The sequence below is a fragment of the Cucumis sativus genome, chromosome 6, assembly GCF_000004075.3.
Source record: "Cucumis sativus cultivar 9930 chromosome 6, Cucumber_9930_V3, whole genome shotgun sequence".
Classification (NCBI taxonomy): Eukaryota; Viridiplantae; Streptophyta; class Magnoliopsida; order Cucurbitales; family Cucurbitaceae; genus Cucumis; species Cucumis sativus.
Window position 1 is genome coordinate 1,662,173 of NC_026660.2, and position 17,681 is coordinate 1,679,853.

The following is a 17,681-nucleotide window of genomic DNA, read 5'->3' on the forward strand; positions in this document are numbered from 1 at the left end:
TGTATATATCTCCACATTTTTATTTCTTCAAATTCAACGTAGAACTTAGCACAATTTTGCAATTTCCTAAAATTAAAGTATTGTGAAGGACACAACTTATTAACCACATGTATGAGACAAATTTCCAACCTATACTTTTGTTTGGTTTATTGACTTATTAAACGTATTATGATAAAACATATTTTTTATTAAAAAAAAGATATTATAATTAAATTTGTGTTGAAATTTTTTAGTTTTGAAAGTGATATTTGATAGTTGATTGATGTGTTGATCAAACTTAAATATGTACATAACTTGATATTACTAAAGGTAGTGAGTTAAAAAAATGGTCACTTTTTTTCTGAATTGAGTGGAATTTTGACAAAGATGGTATGGTAAAATCAACCATACTTAAATTCGAGATCCATTTGTAGAAATATAAGGCTTATATTGAAAATTGATATAATGTAAGGGTAGAACTGAAAGTTTCTAAAGAAAAAAAAGGGTAGAGTTGATAATTTCTCATAATTTTATGGTTTGGTAATTTGATTAATGACCAAAATTGAGTCATTTGGTTAATCATGTAGTAGGGGAAGAATTCTAGTTAAATAATTTTCTAAAAGATTAGTAATTTTGTAAACTTTAAGATCACTTCCAAAACTAAACATAATATTCAGACCTCTTTTAAAATAAAGGCTCAAAACAAAACGTTTTTAGATTTTCCATTCTTCAGAGAGAAAATCAGTTGCCATTTTCAAAACTACCCAAAACATATATTTAATACCTCAAACAACTAAAAGCCAAAAATGAAAAATGATTTAGAATACTATAAAATTGCATCCACACATGCATTTTCATTAATAGTACGCATCTTTCCAAATTAGATTATAAATTTTTTAAAACTAATCACCTAAGTACCAACCAAAATTTAATCTAAAAAATAGAAACCCCAAAGCCAAACACATAATCATAATAAATCCTTGTAAATATCAAAGAGTTTATGATCCTCAAGTCGGTTGAGGATCCCAATTACAAACTAACCCATAAAGTCATAACTCTAAATTATGCAAGAGTATAATTCTGTTTACACATTTAACTAACTACTCAAATCTTTTGATTAATGAAAGATCATTCAACATCTTCTCAATTGCTTCATCGTCATGCACCCTTCCCTTGGTCTGAAACCAGCAAAAACAAAATCATTCATAAGCGATTAACTTCTGTTTTCAAAAGATGGAAAAGAAAAAAGATCATATCAAAATTTTAAAGTTTTAAGTAACATCTTAAAATTTGATGCATGTTCAATGTTGAGAGACAAATACAATAATAGTAAACTTCCAAAAAATTGTATCTGTGATTTAGCAAGATAACTATAAATATACTATCGGTTCAACCAAACAGAAAAATGATTGATACTTAGCTAATCCAATAGCACAAAAGTGGCAAAAGATACCTTCAATGATGGTACCATGGCAATGGCTTCTTCCACAGTTTCAGGGCAAAGGTTGCCAAGAACACAAAGCTGCAAATTTCGAAACTAATGAGATAAGCGTTTCCTCAAAAAAGAAAGAGACGATAATATTACACAAAATGATTAAACCAAGGTGTCTAGAGTACATACCTCAAACTCCGCCAACTGATACCTGCTTAGAACTCTGTTTGTTTGTTTGTTAAGATTCAATATTTCAAAAGATAACAATTACACATTATTTAATCCATTTCTAAACAATGATACCCCAAACTTTCAATTCAAAATTACGTTGGTAAATGGTATGGTTATGTGAACTTCTAATTTATTAAGTATTTCCCAAAAAAATAATTAACCAAAGAGAGTTTTTAGCTTGGTAGTTGACCATTCCCGCCATCAAATAAAATGAAACGTGCCTTCTCACCCAGTAAAAACATCAACATATATAGTTTTAAGGATACTCTCGAACTTGTCTAACAGCATCGGGATTCTTATAACGGCTGAAGCGTTTCACATATTGAAGTGACTTTTCAAACACTCTGCAAAATAAGACCATAATTAAGAATTCTCTCGTCATTTTATTTTTAAAAAATTATATAGTAGCTTCTCTAAATTAACTCATGAATCAATAAAGGATATACATAAAACTCACTGGGAAACTTGATTTGTTGGATCCTCGGACATCTGTTGAAGTTGCTCATATTTATGTTCAAGGATTAGAGAAACTTCACAATTCATTAAACATTTGGCTTTTAAGAACTCTGCAAGTAACCAAAGAAAGTAAACGCCAGTTATTACCTTTCAAAGCTTAGAATATACACCAAAATGATTTGGGTGCAAGAGCTTGACTTTTGCACAATTACTTATGTAAACCAAATATTTGGTCATTCTTGAGTCCGCATTTTCATAGATTCATAAGAATGGAAAAACTTACAATAATTGGTTATCTTTTTGCCAGAATAATCATAGATAAGAATTTAGATACGGAATAGATCACACATTTTCATCTAAATTTTTTTAAAAACCTAATAACCAATATGATATTAATCCAAAATATAAGAGAACTCAAAGCATTCAGCCATTTGACCCTTTAACATCATATGAAGGAAGTATTCCTTTGAAGTAAATGAGCTAGCTTAAAATATTATGAGAAACAACATGATATCGTAAAACACAATGGGAAGATATAGACAAAATAAACTTCTTTTGTTGACGTGTCATCAAGCCACCAATCAAATGACTATGACTTACCGAACAATATCCAAGAAAGTTATGAGATACTACATGGCTACAATATATAATCACATAGCTATCGATCTTAAAGAACTAAGGAAGTTCAGCCTTTCTCCCCTCAGGCCTAAGAGATTATTACCGCACTACCCATAAAACTGCTTGAAGATAACATTAACTCCACATTTCCAATCTAAACTATATCTATATGCATTGTACATAAGAACAGTCTCCCTATCGGTATTGGCCACTAGAAGGATCAAAGAATTGCAATAATGATACATATAATATCATGGGGTATAACATTATAAATTAAGTTTCTAACTTTTTGAGCAAAATAAAAAATTAAATACATCAGTTGCTTATAAAATTCTAATTTTACAAATATATGAAGGAAACCCATCACCATAAATATACAAGAAACTTAAATTCTCATTGAATATAGATAGGAAGTTTTAATTTATAGATAGATTTCTACCATCTCCAATTTTAAGCTCAGCAGCATTTTCTTCCTCCTCCCCGGACATGCTTGAAGTTGGAGTTCTGTGTCAACCTAAAATATTTGGGGACAGAGTACAGCAAGATTACAACTAAATCTACAAAGTAAAAAAGTTAACTTCGCCCAACTAAACTAATATATCAAAATTACAAGACACCAAATTAGAAGGCCTAAGTTAAAAACTGATTCTAGATAAAAGTTAAGATCGATGAGAAGAAACTCGAAATAGAATGACCCAAAAGGTTCTCTCATTTGCTAATATTGGATTTAGTTTATAACCTTAACAAATTGTCCTCGTGATGTAACTCATTAAATACATGAAGGCACTCTTATGTTTCATAATTTTAATCATTGTTTTCCATTAATGAGCTAGTAACTTAGTAAGATACTTCGCAAGCCTACACACGAAAACTCGATCAACTTGTTCATGGTTAATCTTTAATTTTAAAAGATAAATGATGGATGCGTTTCACACTTAAATGAAGCCCAAATCAATTTTACATTAACCAAATAATCATGAACTAAAAAACCCTCTCAAAAGTCGGCAGCAATAAACCCTAAACTAGATGGCATTTGAGCCCCAACTGAATGACTTAGCACAAAATTTTCACAATAAGTTCAAGAGAACTGTGAAACATATGATTACAAAATTAGGAAAATTTTTGCAAGATATACAAGAGTCAACGTTTAAAGATTCGAATTCGACCCCGTGATTTAGAGTAGCAAACCTCTTGAGTTAAAGGAATATATGCATTTAAAGAAATTAATCGTTCTATTCATGATCAGATTGTAAATAAAGAAAAGCAAGAGGATAAAAAAAAAACTTCGACAGACCTCGAGATGGAGTTCTGCAGGTCCTGGTAGCAGCGTGGCGGTGATGAAGGAAAAATAGAGAAATCGAATGCTGAGGCGTACTGGCGACCGATAATGGAGGCAGCGGAGAAGGAGGGAGCAAAGAGAAGACTCAAAGATGGTTGTTAGGTGGTGATGGTGTCCGGCGAGAGGCGGGTTTGGCTGCCGCGGAAGTGCCGGAGAAGAAAGGAAACGAATGAACTGTTATTGAACAAAGGGAAGAGATACGGAATAATCATAGAGAGGGCGCTTTTAAAGGAGAAATTTGGATAAATATCGAAACTTTTATTTGAAACATAGTGGTTTTAAAAATATTTATAAAATTGTGTTAGCTTTTTTCTTTTGGTAGATTGCTTTCTCTTTTTTCTCTCAGTTAAAGACATTGCTATTGCTTCCTCTCTCGATTCAACCTAAAACATTCTCTCGATTGAACCTAAACATTGCTTTCTCTCCCGATTGAACCTAAGACATTGCTTTCTCTCAATTGTAACATTACTTTTCCTATTTTAATTTAAGGATGTATTTAGTTGAGATTGTTTAAATTTCTCTCTCAATTTTAACATTACTTTTCTTTTTATAATTTAAGGATGTATTTAGTTGAGATTGTTTAAATTTGTAAAAAAAAAAACTATTAAAAAAGGTGACCGTTGCAATTATCAAATATTTGTCGACAGAATAGACACTTCCTGGTGGCAAGTGTTATTGAACATGGCTTCCTCTACATTTCACATGTATCCATGATGCTACTGGCTAATGAGCTCAGACAAGAAATGCTGTGCTCATACTCCAATATTTTGTTATACCTTCCATCCATATTCCACAAAACATATAGTTCCAGTTTTAATGTGTTTATGTGCGTATTACGCTATTAATGTTACACCATCTATCCTTTCTCATATTACTAAAATGTTGATTGTATCCTTCTTCTAAGCTTTCAATCTTCAAGAACTCCATGAATCGAAATCAAGATATATACCAAAAGCTGTCATCAATTTAAAATTCAGTATACTGGAATGAAACATGATAATTATCCTAATATTATTTTTTATAAGCTCATTTCAAATCAATTTAACAAAACTGAGAGGAACTAGACAGCAATTAAAGCTGTAAAGAAAAGTATTTCAAGCATTGTCAAAACAAGTATGAAGTAGAAATTAGAAACAGAGGCTTCTATAAAACATCTTCCCGAATTCAACATCTTTGAAGCCACCAGCTCTTGGGTTTGACGAAAAAGCTCAAAATTCTGCCAATAGAAACCATAGTTGATTAAGAAAATGAAGGATTGAAGATTGATAGTAGAACAGGTTCACGAGTGTTTTTATCGAACAGCACAATCTAGCTTGTGTGCAGGTGCAACAAAATTAAAACTGCACTTACATATTTTGTTGAAGGCAACGATGTCACAGCTCTGAACATGCTCATTTATGGGTTCAACTGTCAAATATTCCTCAATGAGATTGTCAACAGACACAAGGTCATCAACAATTGTGAGCATTATCTGCAATTTCTTAATACCATATCCAACAGGGACAAGTTTCGCTGCAAAACAATGACAAGGATGAGAACATACCCTTGTAAAGTAGAGCCTGCTTAGTACTCTACTTTCTTTAGATAGGATGTAAACTGGCGTGCTGGAGAAATAAGCATATAAAATCATGCAAGCTTGAATCAGTTAACCAATTCGAGAAATGAAGAGAAACAGAGATTCCCATTCAATTATAGTGAGATCACAAGAACAAAAAAGGGAGTGCAGATTCCTTCTCAAGAGTAATATCATGCCTATAAATTGATAGCACGGAGATATAAAAACTTACATGCTCCCCAAAGCAAGCCTTCCATCTGAACACTCCTTACAGCCTCTTCAAGTTTCTTCATGTCAGTTTCATCATCCCAAGGTTTGATATCCATCAGAACTGATGATTTGCCACCTAAACAGACACCCAAGAGAACAAGCACAAGACATCATTAAAATCACTGACAATATAAAACAAGTCCAAGATCGATTGTAAATCAAACTCACTCTCTTTCTTCTTTGCAGAAGCCTTGACGGCAGCTGCGCGCTCCTCAGCAGCCTTCTTCTCCTCTTCGGTCTCTTCTCCAAATAGATCCATGTCGTCATCATCATCATCATCATCGGCAGCCTGATAAAATTCAGTGTACACCAACTATAATTAAGATGAAAAAATTAAAGGAAATCAAACAATATAATAGAGCATCCACTAATAGACAATGTCTCGTCTCACCACACATAACATATAGAAAGAAAGAAACATTAGGCAATTTTTCACCTTTGCATCAGCAGCCGGTGGGGTTGCAACTGCGTCCAACTTAACACCAGAACCCTCTCCAAAAACAGCGCTAAAAGCCAATATCAAGCCCAGTGGTTTCAGAACAAATAGTGAACAATGCCATAGCATGAATTCATAATTAAAAATTCGATAAAACCAAGCCGAGAGAATTTGGAATTGCGATGACTTACGAAACTCTCAAGAGTGCTTCAATGTGATTGGACCACCTAGACACGTTAACATATTCGCTGGATACGGGTTTGGAGAGCGCTTCGTAAACGGTAACATCATCCTTAGAAGGCTGATACCTGAGGAAGATCATTTGTCAAACAAACAAAAACCAGATTCACACAATAACATTCAAAGCCCAATACATGTTCCACTAACCCGGAAATGTAGCTACGACTAAGCAAGTATTCATCGAGTTTTTTCAAACCGGATGCTGACTTGACATCTGGGAAAGCGACCGCCATTTCAAAGTGATGCGACTTCTCTGTGCCAAAATTCAAATGTCTAGTTATCAGTTCGTAATCGAGAATAACTCGTTAGACAACCCCATGGGAATTAGATCGGAAACTTCTTGTTCATGGAGCCCAAAATAAAAGGGCTAGCACTAAAATTCCAATAAGTTGAAGAAAATTGGGATAAATTTAGCTTTTGAAGCGAAATACAACGCTTGAAGATTCGAAATGGACCCTCTGATTCAGAGTGACAGACCACTGTAGTTAGAGGAGTAAATGCATTTAAAGAAAATAACCATCGGTCTAATCATTCATCATCATATTGTAAATAAAGAAAAACAAGAAACAAAAAAGTGACAGACCTCGAGATGGAGTTTTGGAGGTGCCGGAGCGTGCAGTAAGAGGGGAGGTTTGATATTTGTTAGGGTTTTGGGCTCTGCTTTGACATATAAAGAGGGAGAAGGGCATGATCCGGTGCGCCGCATATAGGCTAGTGTTACTTAGGTCCAAACCAATTGATTTCAATATTTGGTTAATTAATTCTATTTTATTTTATTATTATAAATATTCTTAGAATATATAGATATCCATAGGTGCCTATTTAGTCGACCTAGCCACATGCTTAGTGACCATAACTACATGTCAAATAAACATAATTCATTAGTGTAAACAATGTGTTAGCAAACATGGTCTTTTTGTGGTAACGTAATCATCTCATACTTGTCAAGTTGTCTATAAATAAAAGACTTTGGACTACACTAATATTGGATGATTTTCCAAATAAATAGCCGATAGTCGATTTCCTTGAGAATTTTTAAGTATTTAATTTTCTTAATTTTTTATTATTATTTCTTTATTTATATATTATATATTATACATTATATTATTTTATTTTAATATTATATTTCTTCGATTTTCGTATTTCGGTTGTACCCCATTTTCACAACACATTATCAACATGAGTTCCGATCGTTTCCTCTGTTAAGGTAGGTCGACTCCTCGTGTTGTCCTAATAGTATATCAATTTTTTTCTACTTGTTATAATTAATAAAATAAATATTATTTTGCATGTTTGATATATATTAAATTTCTCTTATCCGATACTAATAGTACTAATTATTTATCATGAAAAACTAATAATAGATTACTTTTTCCCTATGAAAACTCATTTCCAGTTCTGCGACTTGCAGAACTGAAAAGAAGAAGATTGAGAGAGTTGAGAGAGAGACAAAAAGGAGAGAAAATCCATGTTGTCGCTCGTTGCCATCCATGTCCCACCGTTCGTCGTCATCTGTCGTCGTTGCTCTTCCTTCTATTAAGTGATTTAGTTTAGTTTAGTTATCATTTTGTTTTAGTTAATTAATTTTAGGTTTTAAATTTCAAATTAGTTCTAGTATTGAATTCAAACTTGTTCTTGGGATTTAAGATTGAAGTTTAATTTAGGAGTTATATTGAATTTAGAGGGAAGGGGAGGGGGTTATATTAAATTTGTTTGTTTTGTTTTTATTAATGGTGGATGGTAGACGTTGCCCTAAATAATATCTATGTTTTTTATGCGTATAAATTTTAGGATTCGTTTTATAAATGAATGTTATTATTGCGTACATTTTAGTTAAGGTTTGATTGAAAATTGTTGGTTCGATAGTTTATAGTTGGTTTGTGATTAAATTAGATTTTGTAGGAGTGGTTGAATTAGAGTTAGTTTATGGATGAATGTTGTGAAATGTTGTCAATGGAAAAAAAAAATTCCACTCCCTCCTCATTCTCGCTATTTACTGTATGCTATAGGATATTTAAATACTGTTTATAAAACAAAATGCGGGGATAGCTCAGTTGGGAGAGCGTCAGACTGAAGATCTGAAGGTCGCGTGTTCGATCCACGCTCACCGCAAATTATTTATTTTTTCCTGTATAATAAACTTTCTTTCTCTCTCGTACTTTTTTCCTTGTATATAATATATATCTCTCATCCACTTTAATCTAATTTACATTAACGAAAATTAATATATTTATTTAATTGTTAAATAATTAACTTTTCTAAAAAATCCGAATTATGTTTAATGTTTGTCAATTAATATATATTAAAAATTTACAGAGTTTACGTAATTAATTTTATAAATGAAATACAAGAAAAATGCTCATATACATTCTCATCAAATACGAACACTTTAATTTCCAGTCATCTTAATCCTGGAATTAAGCCCCTAAAAGTTTATAGGTGAAACTAGAATTTAAACACTACTTCTATGAATGAAATTGACTTTTAACAATAATTGCTATTAATCTTGAAAGTTTTGTATGATATAATTTTGATGGCATTTCATCAGCCAAAATAACTTCAGAAAAAACAAACAAATATTCTTAACACCAACAAAAAAGTCAAGATGAAATTAACCTAAACATAGCTCACATAAATTAGAATTTCATCCCTGCTGAAATACTTATAATATAATATTTTATTTATTTAGAAAAAAAAATGTGAAGTAAAGACAGAATTATAACTTCTAACATATTTATGAATAAATCTTTCTATCAAACCAGATCCCATCAATGCTTCGTTGTTGAATCTACAAAATTTTGATTCTCATTATGAACACCATCACCTGTGACCAATATGGGAGGGAAAAAATGTATTCTAAGTAATAAGTTATAACTAAGACAACAATTTGCCATTATAAAATAATAATAATAATAATAAAAAGCAACAATTTACCAAATTAGAGAGAAAAAAACATCCACAAAGCCAACGTATACGTATTCCGATGATAGAAACATCAGAAACTAATGGAGCTTTGCTTGTCCGAAGGAGCAACCAAGTGCCAAAATGAACGGTATGTTGGAATACTCGCTGCTTCAACCCCTAGGGCTGAAAGGTTGCGACCATACTCCTGCAATGAAGATGTATAGGTCCATAAATTTTTGGTGGCTTTTTCTTCGTAATTATATTGATTCAATTAGAAAATTTTGAAGATGTATAACATAGGGGAAAAAATAGTTTCATTTTGGTTGTTAAATTATCAATCATCCCAAAAACTTAAGCTTATGAGTTACAACAAATTTAATATTTTATCAATACTTTCTAATATTCCCATCCAACAACTGAAAATCAATATTAATAAAAGTGAGGACTCAAACACATGACCTTCCTACACTTGGCATGACAATATATGATACTTTGTTAATACGTTAATCAACCTATATTTATATTTATTAAATACTATAGAATGGCTCCATGGTGGACATTGAGTCAATTTGAAATGATTTTCAAAGAGCACCAACTGAGAGTTGGTGGAGTGAGTTATTCTATATTCAATGTTTGAAGCACCGACTATAATCGTGGTACACCGACTATGATAGTGGTGTGTACAACTATTTATAACCAATAATTATATAAAGTAAATACTATTTCAATACCCTCTTTACTATAATATTTACTATTTGATAGAGCATTACTATCGTTTACTCATCCTCTCTTTTCTTCTTTGCCTATTTCCTATCTAAACAAAAATAGTTCACATGTCACAAACTATTGTAACCCAAGCTATTACCTCAATCACCGATTATTATAAATCACTAACTATGTTAACCAACTCGGCGCTCCAAAGGCCCTTTAAGTACTTTTGAAATGTTTATACATATTTTTCACTTAAAATTGCATTATTAAGCAGTTGGGAAATCGTTTCAAATAGCCATTGAAAACTCACGAATAAGTAAAGCATACTTTAAATGGTTCCAATGTCTGCGTTGTATTAATCATAGAAATAGTTTCTGTATATGTGATATGTCTAGAACCTACTGAAGCATCACCCTTTTATCGCAGCAAGCAATTACAAACAAAATAGTGATACTTTACCTGAATATCGAGAAAGAGTTGCATGCAAATCTTGTCAGTGTCGGAGATGTTATGGTCTGAAACATCTGAGCTTGCTCCAGCCCGTCTTTGTACTCCCTGCCGAATTTTCTGGAGTGACGAATCTGTTTTCCTAGCCTGAACATGGACATTAGTGAACGGAATAATCTTTTAAGATTAATAACCAAGTTGAAACTAAAGTTTGGTAAATCCGAACTAACCAAGCTAACAAGATCAGCTGCTTGCTCATAATAACGAGAAGTAATCTCAGTCACAGCATCGGTCAACAGTGCAGTCCTTGTTTCCGTTGTCAAAAAAGTTGACGCCCTGTCTCCATCCAATATGGCCTGGTGGAGTTTACATTGTACATCAAGTTTACAAATAAAGAACAATGATGTCCCTTCAGTTTCCTCAATACATGAAGCTTAAAGCATTTGGAACTATAAACTTCTACCCTCACGACCCAAGTCCAAGTTAGACAAAAAGGTCAGTACATACATCTTAAAATGAAGGATTATAATGACATACTTCAAAAAAATAACTTATTTTATTTTTTGTTTTGTTTGAAAAAGCTCTTTTAAGCCTATGCGTATGAATTGCGTAAGGTCCTGTACGTAAAGTTATGAAAGAAAAGAAAAACGTAACAGTAAGCATTTGAAAAGCTTAAAAAAAATTGTGTAGGCCTCTCTTGCGAAATAGAGGTTCCCATACCCGGTGCCTGGTCAGCGGAGGCTCTGAAAGGGTGCCTAAGTGCACGGTGCCCCTGAAGGTGCATGCTTAGGTATTTGGGTGAGCCTCCTAAAGTAATGTCCATAAAGAACAAGATTCATCTAAGATATGCCAAAGAATGTGGTAATAGTTTGTTGCATACCTTCAGAGGGCGTAGCAACCCTGATACATAGGGTGAATGCCTTACAGGTAGTGGTTTATTGGTCATCCTGTATGTTGCTGTAATACCCTTCAGCTGTCTCAAGTCCTACATTAATTTCAGAAAAGTAATGCAAGTCAGAAATTCCAGAAGAAACTTTCGATCCTGAGCTCGTGCACACTTAGCATGCATAAGAACCAAACATTTACCTCAACAGACTTCTCAACCAGTGAAGCAACTATGGCACCAATAACTTTGGGCATTAAATTATACAATGACTTTCCACCGTGCAAAATGCTCTGCTTTACTGAATCAAGAACATCTACAGTGCATGACGATAGAAGCTGAAGTACAGTTTCCAAGAAGTTACCAGTTACCACCGTGTATAGATAACCAAGGTCATGGATTATCTGCACATCCAACATTATGTTACTATCGGGTGTGAGATTATTCCAAATCCTCAATCTTGTGACTACGTTTTATATTCCTTCTATTTTTTTACTAGAAAATAAATTTATCATCGAAACAATAATTTTAGAAAACAAAATATTTTCATAAATACATTGAAACTTCATCTTAATACTCAATTTCTAAGAGTCTCTACTCAAATAGCATTTCAAAACTGTACTCCATCTGTTACACAGAATGACCAAGATTTCAATAGAAAACAATACAAAATTTACGAAAATAAAAGCGAATTTTGGATATGGGGATTAATGGATTATTTAAGAACCAAATGAATTATTACCAAGCATGTTTGATCACAACATAAACTCATGTTTGGCACTTATATATTTCAAATTCACCCATCCGTCAATCTCATGCCAAATACTTCTGTAGCCATGGTGCCATTGCAAACAAACTCGGAAAAAAAAAAGATAATCAGAAGGAAAATGAAGAATCTGAAAGTTCATGGTGCCATTGCAAACAAACTCAGAAAGAAAAAAAAAAATAACCGGAAGGAAAATGAAAAATCTGAAAGCTGAAAGAAGTACACATTTGAAGGCACGGTTTAAAAAAAGAAAAAAAGAAAAGAAAGAAGCAAGCATTCATTCCTTCTACCACCACTAATATTATTTTTTAATTTTCTTTTTTTCCTTTTTTCTTTCTCTTTTTTTTCTTTTCTTTTTGGGTGTGGGGGGGATGATGCTCACATATATTAAATCGTCAGGGGTAGCTCCTACAGCCCATTCTGAACCTGGATGGGAGCCTGTACCCGTTTTACGGGCAGCTAGACCAGACGACAACCAGTTAGTGTATCTGTTCACATTAAACAAGAGTGTGAGCTAGTCCGTCGTTAACCAGTATCCAAACTATTGAAATTAGTATACACACTTGCCTTGAAAGGAGCTGCAAAGATAGACGAAGAAACTTGTCAGAACAAGAAAGGACAAGAACATCATCTCTCCAGCATGCTGTCAGGCAGTCTAGAAGCATTACACTCTGCTTTAATGTTAGATCCTGATTGTTTCCCCGGCCAGAAGATGAAGTTTGTACGGGGGTTAGAATAGGTGCTGACAGTGACGAATCCAAAGCTCCAGCTATTTCCTGAAGCCTGATGTGAAAATAAGTTATTAAAAACTTGAACCCAATGAATATGATGTTTCTTCTAAAGTATAATCATAAAAATTGAATTGATTACCTCAGAGAAAAATAAACCCCGATATTCCATTGCTTCATGAACTCATTATATACAGATGCTGCTCGAAATTTAGCAACAGCAGATCTGGATGGACAATAGCCTTCAATGCCAATTGGATAATGTTAATGCAATGCAGAAGAAGTCTTCATGAAAGATGTAATATATGATTTCCAGATTTCTAAAAGGCCGGTCAAAGTAATATTTTGGGTTTCCAAATTAGTGCATAAGATTATTTAATCCACAAAAATAACACAGAAAAAGACTTAGGTATCATGTTCAGAAAAAAAAAAAAAAGACTTAGTTATCTACCTTCCAAGTATGCCAAGAAATCAAGGCTCGACTTGTAGTTCTTCAAGAATTCAGTAGGTCTCCCTGGGGAAAATGCACCTGGTTTTGACTTTTGGATAGCAGAGAGAACCTCTTTCAGGATTGAATTAGCCAAGAAATCAAATACATGTAGTCCTGAGTTTTCTGAAGGAATAAAAATTATAGCTTAATCACATCATCCCAATAATAAAATATTAGTTCATTCAAAGATTGGATATAGCAATATAGTGCAAAAGACTCACAAAAGGAGTTATTGAAATGAACGAAAAAAGTGTAAGAGCACGAAACAGTTCCCAGCTATTTCTTTGACCTCAATAGTCAACAAACAGAAAAATGATGATCTTGAAATGAGCAACTTTTCAAAAAACCAATGCAATTAAGCATGGTTTATTGACGAATGGTATACCAAAATTACATGCATACCAAAACAAGAATTGAACCAACCCCAAAGTGATAATTGGAATATTTTCAAGCAAAATAAAATAACTAGAAGATTGCTGTACATTAATGGGAATAGAACAACAGGAAAAGGAAAATAACCTGTAGCAGATATTTCTAACAAAAATTTGCAGTCTTTATCAATATATTGCTTCATTTGCTTGTAATCATTCTCCAAATCATCATCGGATGACCCAGTGTCCATGCCAGACACTTTATGAGGAATAACTTTATGAATTGCTGGTGATACAACAGTACTGCGAAAAATTTCTTCAGCACTTGTGGTGTTATCTATGGCAGCATAGGCACGTAGGCAGTTGTAAATAGCATTTTCATCGTGATGTGCAAGTCCATCAACAAAACAATGTCCCAAGCTCGTGTCCAACAAAAGGCTGGCACTCTGAATCCTCTTGTCCATATTTTGAATGAAGGGAAGATTCTGTACTGGCATAACACAGAAAAACAATAGGTATGGATACAGAAGCATCTTCAAGATGAAGCGAAGAGTTCTAAGAAGGTTTTAGAGTTTACTCTCTCCTGCTATCATTCTCATTGTTCAGTAAATTAGTAATTAAATCAGGTACTATGACAAAATGGCCTAAACTAAATGTTAGGGTAAAGAAAGTAAATGGCATGACAGTTGCAAGGTTATAAATATCCCCAGTAGTTGAAATCAAGACAGGTGGACCATCAACATGGAGTAATGTATAATTGAATCAGGAACTATAACAAAATGGCCTAAACTAAATGTTAGGGTAAAGAAAGTAAATGGCAAGACAGTTGCAAGGTTATAAATATCCCCAGTGGTTGAAATTGAGATGGGTGGACCATCAATATGGGATAATAATGTGTAATTGCGATACTTAGCCATTGAGATACTTGAGAAAATTTTGATCCCTAGGCAGTTCCTAAATTTAATATATGTTTGGAATGCAGTAATGGAAAAGTACAGTCAACTCATTAGTTACGGTCTGGACAGGATGCATAAGCTACTTGTTCGGCAATGTCTACTGATGTTGGGGGGATTTAACAAACATGGTGAAATATAAGCAGTCTCCCAACCCCTTGACAAATGATTTGAGGGGAGCTTACCAACTCGATTATCTTATTTTTACTTTTACATGTACTGGAACAGAATCTTACTTCTCTAAGTATTGCACTAAATTGTCATGATAACTAAATATGTCCACTTGTTTTTTTTAAAATATAATATAAAGAAATAAAAACAGAGTGGGAAAAGACATTTCATCAGTTTGAGGGAATGAAACTAGAAACAAAACAGACTATAGTATCATCCACATATTCCAAGGGAAATTATTTTCCAAACAATGATATGGAGGACATTACTGAAAGTTCCATAACCTCATCTTTTAACCCATGAGAAAACCATCTTTGTTCTATAAATTTCAGTTGTGGAAGAATATAAACGTAATTGGTTCAGTTGGTGCAAGAATATTCAATCCCTAAATGCTTAACGTAAATTTGAGGGAATTTATCAACAAATTTTTCGAAGAATATACACTTTGATGGCATGAGAGTTTTATGAAGAGTGTAGGACAAGACCTGTGCATGAGCGATGTAAAATTTTAGCCGGTTCATTTCACTGGAAATTCTTTCCAAGAGCATGCTTTGTGTTTCCCTAAGATTTGTTCCGTTCTCGATGTGTGGTAAAGAAGCACCATTACTTAATCCACTTTTATCTGTTAAATTCATAGTTCCATTTGAGCCATCAGCAGGTGCACTTGGAAGCTCCTTGATTAGTTTTTCAACCTGCATCCATTAAGATCCAGCCGAGTATGAAACATAGAAAATAAGTATGAAGCTACTTGCACAAAGATCTAGGAAAACAAGATCGACTAATATTAATCAAAGCTTTATAAAGGCACAAACCAATAACCTTGATTCTTAACAATGGCCAAGATGAGTATAACAATAAACTAAATTTTACGGCACAATCTTCCTACCTAACTTGAATGTATTATATAAGCATATCAATAAGAGAGAGAGAGAGGCTTGATAAACTTCCTGTGAAATTTGACTTTCCTTATGCAATCTTTACTCTAGGGTGAAGTTCTCTTTCAACAATGGAACAAGACAATTTTAAAATGCTAAACATTTCTCTTCTCATTCTATTCTCCAGAAGGTGCCAATCCTAGAAGGTCTGAAGTTTAAACAACGCATTCAATGATGGCATCAAAATGCACAAAAAAGTTCATGAAAAGCTCCTATACATATCAATTCCAGAAGAATATGAGAATAATATTCTAAACACCTATGCGAGATCAAAACTTATCAATTCTGGCACACTTTACCTTCTGCAAAATTCACACACGACCTATTTGTGTATACACGAGTCACAATTAATACTACTAGTTTAAACAAAGTTGTTTCCGACATTTGTGAGTTAGGAAGTGCAGTGGTAGTCGACACTCTACATTCCAGTCCATGAAACTCTCTGTGAACTTATCGATATTTTTGAATTCGAAAAAACAACTACAATGCACTCTGCCCTAGTCATGAATGCCACATCTCATCAAAATGGAATTTGAAAACATAATACCTTCGACACGACGTGAAATGTATCAAGCAACAATTCCAAGACCTCTCTGGCTGAAGCTGCCTCTGATCTCTGCCGCAATCCATTTTGCAAAGCTGAAAGAGAGAACTCCACGGAACCCCTGAATTGCTCAATTTTCTCCCTTAGTTCAACCAAAGGAGCTCGCATTCGCACGACTGCCGCTTCCACATCGACAAGCTTTGTGCTCAGGTTGACAAAATCGGTATAGTCACGATTGATCAAATCAATGAGCTCACGGTTGAGAGCGGAAAGATGAGAGTGGAGCTGAGATCGGAGGGTGTCAAATGGGACAAATGTTCGAAGCTCAGAAATGTACGACTCCGAATCAAAATTGGGGGAGAGGAATAGGTCGGGCTTGAACCAGAGAGGATGAGAATCAAGTGGATCGGAAAAGAGGTCGTTGGCCGATCTGTGTGGTGGTGGAATCAGATCCGCCATGGTATCTGGTTTTCCCAGTAGTTCTCCGGTTGCTTCAAATAGTGGCAAACCTTCGGAACAATCTCCGAAGAACTCTGAACAATGAAAATGGAGATACCAGATTGAGATCACAGATCAATATACCAAAAATTTGAAGCAGATAGAAGATTTGCTCATGCAGGAGACTGGAATTTAAACCGTCAACTACCGTCACTACAGCTACAGAATCATCCTTTTTCTTAGGAGGATAGAAAAATGATTTCGTTCTTGCTAGAATACGCATCAACCGAACCGGTTCGAACCAAATTAGCTCGGTTTCTGGTTCAATCCGGTTTGATTTTTCCTTTTTTTTTTTTAACATTATCCAAGGCCGAGGGCAAAACTTCAAAAGAGAGAAGTTGGCGGCAACTCACCACCTGCGCGTGGATGGCTGCCGATCGAAGACAGCGACTGCGGCGCAGACGTAGGCGAGCCGGAAAAGTGCAACCGACGGCGATGCTTGCACGCCTGCTTTGGAAAACTGAGGTTTTGATTAGGGAATTTTTGTGAATAACAAAAGAAAATGTAAAAGTATTTACAAAATATACCAAAAAGTTCAAATGAGCCATGAGAGTCCATAAAATTTTGATATATTTGATAAATATTTTATTATTTTGAAATTAATCTTTGTTTTCTCTTCATTTAACCCACAGACATATAGGCAGTTGGGTCCAATTTCAAGTGAGTAGCAAACCCATCTCAAACAATTTGGGGTACCAATTATATATCACATGTCGCGTCTCTT

General features: G+C 34.0%; 3 protein-coding genes and 1 non-coding gene across 7 annotated transcripts; 1 reads left to right on the forward strand and 3 right to left on the reverse strand.

The window, feature by feature from the left end:
- Positions 1-920: 920 nt before the first annotated feature.
- Positions 921-7,161, reverse strand: LOC101216069 (DNA-directed RNA polymerase II subunit 4). Of its 2 annotated transcripts, none has more exons than XM_011658142.2 (7): positions 7,140-7,161; positions 3,156-3,230; positions 2,100-2,208; positions 1,909-1,986; positions 1,601-1,634; positions 1,433-1,501; positions 921-1,157 (listed from the first exon to the last, which is right to left on the reverse strand). In XM_011658142.2, exons 2-7 carry the CDS (start codon positions 3,202-3,204, stop codon positions 1,080-1,082), a joined length of 417 nt encoding a protein of 138 aa, XP_011656444.1. In that variant the 5' UTR covers positions 3,205-3,230; positions 7,140-7,161; the 3' UTR covers positions 921-1,079. The 2 variants fall into 2 exon arrangements, with proteins under 2 accessions (XP_011656444.1, XP_004138390.1); XM_004138342.3 differs by lacking the exon at positions 7,140-7,161 and adding an exon at positions 4,011-4,303.
- LOC101215827 (elongation factor 1-delta) lies at positions 5,000-7,271 on the reverse strand. Of its 2 annotated transcripts, none has more exons than XM_004138341.3 (8): positions 7,140-7,271; positions 6,704-6,809; positions 6,508-6,624; positions 6,317-6,386; positions 6,049-6,169; positions 5,843-5,956; positions 5,406-5,567; positions 5,000-5,271 (listed from the first exon to the last, which is right to left on the reverse strand). In XM_004138341.3, coding segments are annotated over exons 1-8 (798 nt in total). In that variant the 5' UTR covers positions 7,246-7,271; the 3' UTR covers positions 5,000-5,269. The 2 variants fall into 2 exon arrangements, with proteins under 2 accessions (XP_004138389.2, XP_031743738.1); XM_031887878.1 differs by having other exon boundaries at positions 6,049-6,193.
- A 1,324-nt stretch (positions 7,272-8,595) lies between these two features.
- Positions 8,596-8,668, forward strand: TRNAF-GAA. Its single transcript has one exon. It is a non-coding gene; the product is annotated as a tRNA-Phe (tRNA).
- A 388-nt stretch (positions 8,669-9,056) lies between these two features.
- LOC101215350 (conserved oligomeric Golgi complex subunit 2) lies at positions 9,057-17,134 on the reverse strand. Of its 2 annotated transcripts, XR_004217593.1 has the most exons (13): positions 16,463-17,134; positions 15,466-15,672; positions 14,005-14,341; positions 13,447-13,608; positions 13,138-13,237; positions 12,835-13,050; positions 12,650-12,755; positions 11,705-11,905; positions 11,499-11,603; positions 10,849-10,974; positions 10,631-10,765; positions 9,491-9,665; positions 9,057-9,380 (listed from the first exon to the last, which is right to left on the reverse strand). XR_004217593.1 is itself a non-coding variant. In XM_031887725.1 (12 exons), exons 1-12 carry the CDS (start codon positions 16,916-16,918, stop codon positions 9,552-9,554), a joined length of 2,265 nt encoding a protein of 754 aa, XP_031743585.1. In that variant the 5' UTR covers positions 16,919-17,134; the 3' UTR covers positions 9,057-9,551. The 2 variants fall into 2 exon arrangements, 1 of the variants encoding a protein (XP_031743585.1); XM_031887725.1 differs by having other exon boundaries at positions 9,057-9,665.
- Positions 17,135-17,681: the final 547 nt, after the last annotated feature.

Excerpts from the sequence above, each read along its gene's own strand:
- LOC101216069 (XM_011658142.2), bottom strand. The coding sequence starts at position 3,204 with ATGTCCGGGGAGGAGGAAGAAAATGCTGCTGAGCTTAAAATTGGAGAT. Across the intron at positions 2,209-3,155 it reads TGAGCTTAAAATTGGAGATG|AGTTCTTAAAAGCCAAATGT; the intron begins GTAGAAATCTAT and ends GGTTACTTGCAG. Across the intron at positions 1,502-1,600 it reads ATCAGTTGGCGGAGTTTGAG|CTTTGTGTTCTTGGCAACCT; the intron begins GTATGTACTCTA and ends CGAAATTTGCAG.
- LOC101215827 (XM_031887878.1), bottom strand. The coding sequence starts at position 7,245 with ATGCCCTTCTCCCTCTTTATATGTCAAAGCAGAGCCCAAAACCCTAAC. Across the intron at positions 6,810-7,139 it reads CTCCAAAACTCCATCTCGAG|AGAAGTCGCATCACTTTGAA; the intron begins GTCTGTCACTTT and ends ATTTTGGCACAG. Across the intron at positions 5,957-6,048 it reads TTCTGCAAAGAAGAAAGAGA|GTGGCAAATCATCAGTTCTG; the intron begins GTGAGTTTGATT and ends GTGTCTGTTTAG.
- LOC101215350 (XM_031887725.1), bottom strand. The coding sequence starts at position 16,918 with ATGGCGGATCTGATTCCACCACCACACAGATCGGCCAACGACCTCTTT. Across the intron at positions 11,604-11,704 it reads TGGTTGAGAAGTCTGTTGAG|GACTTGAGACAGCTGAAGGG; the intron begins GTAAATGTTTGG and ends AAATTAATGTAG. Across the intron at positions 10,766-10,848 it reads CAGCTGATCTTGTTAGCTTG|GCTAGGAAAACAGATTCGTC; the intron begins GTTAGTTCGGAT and ends GTCCATGTTCAG.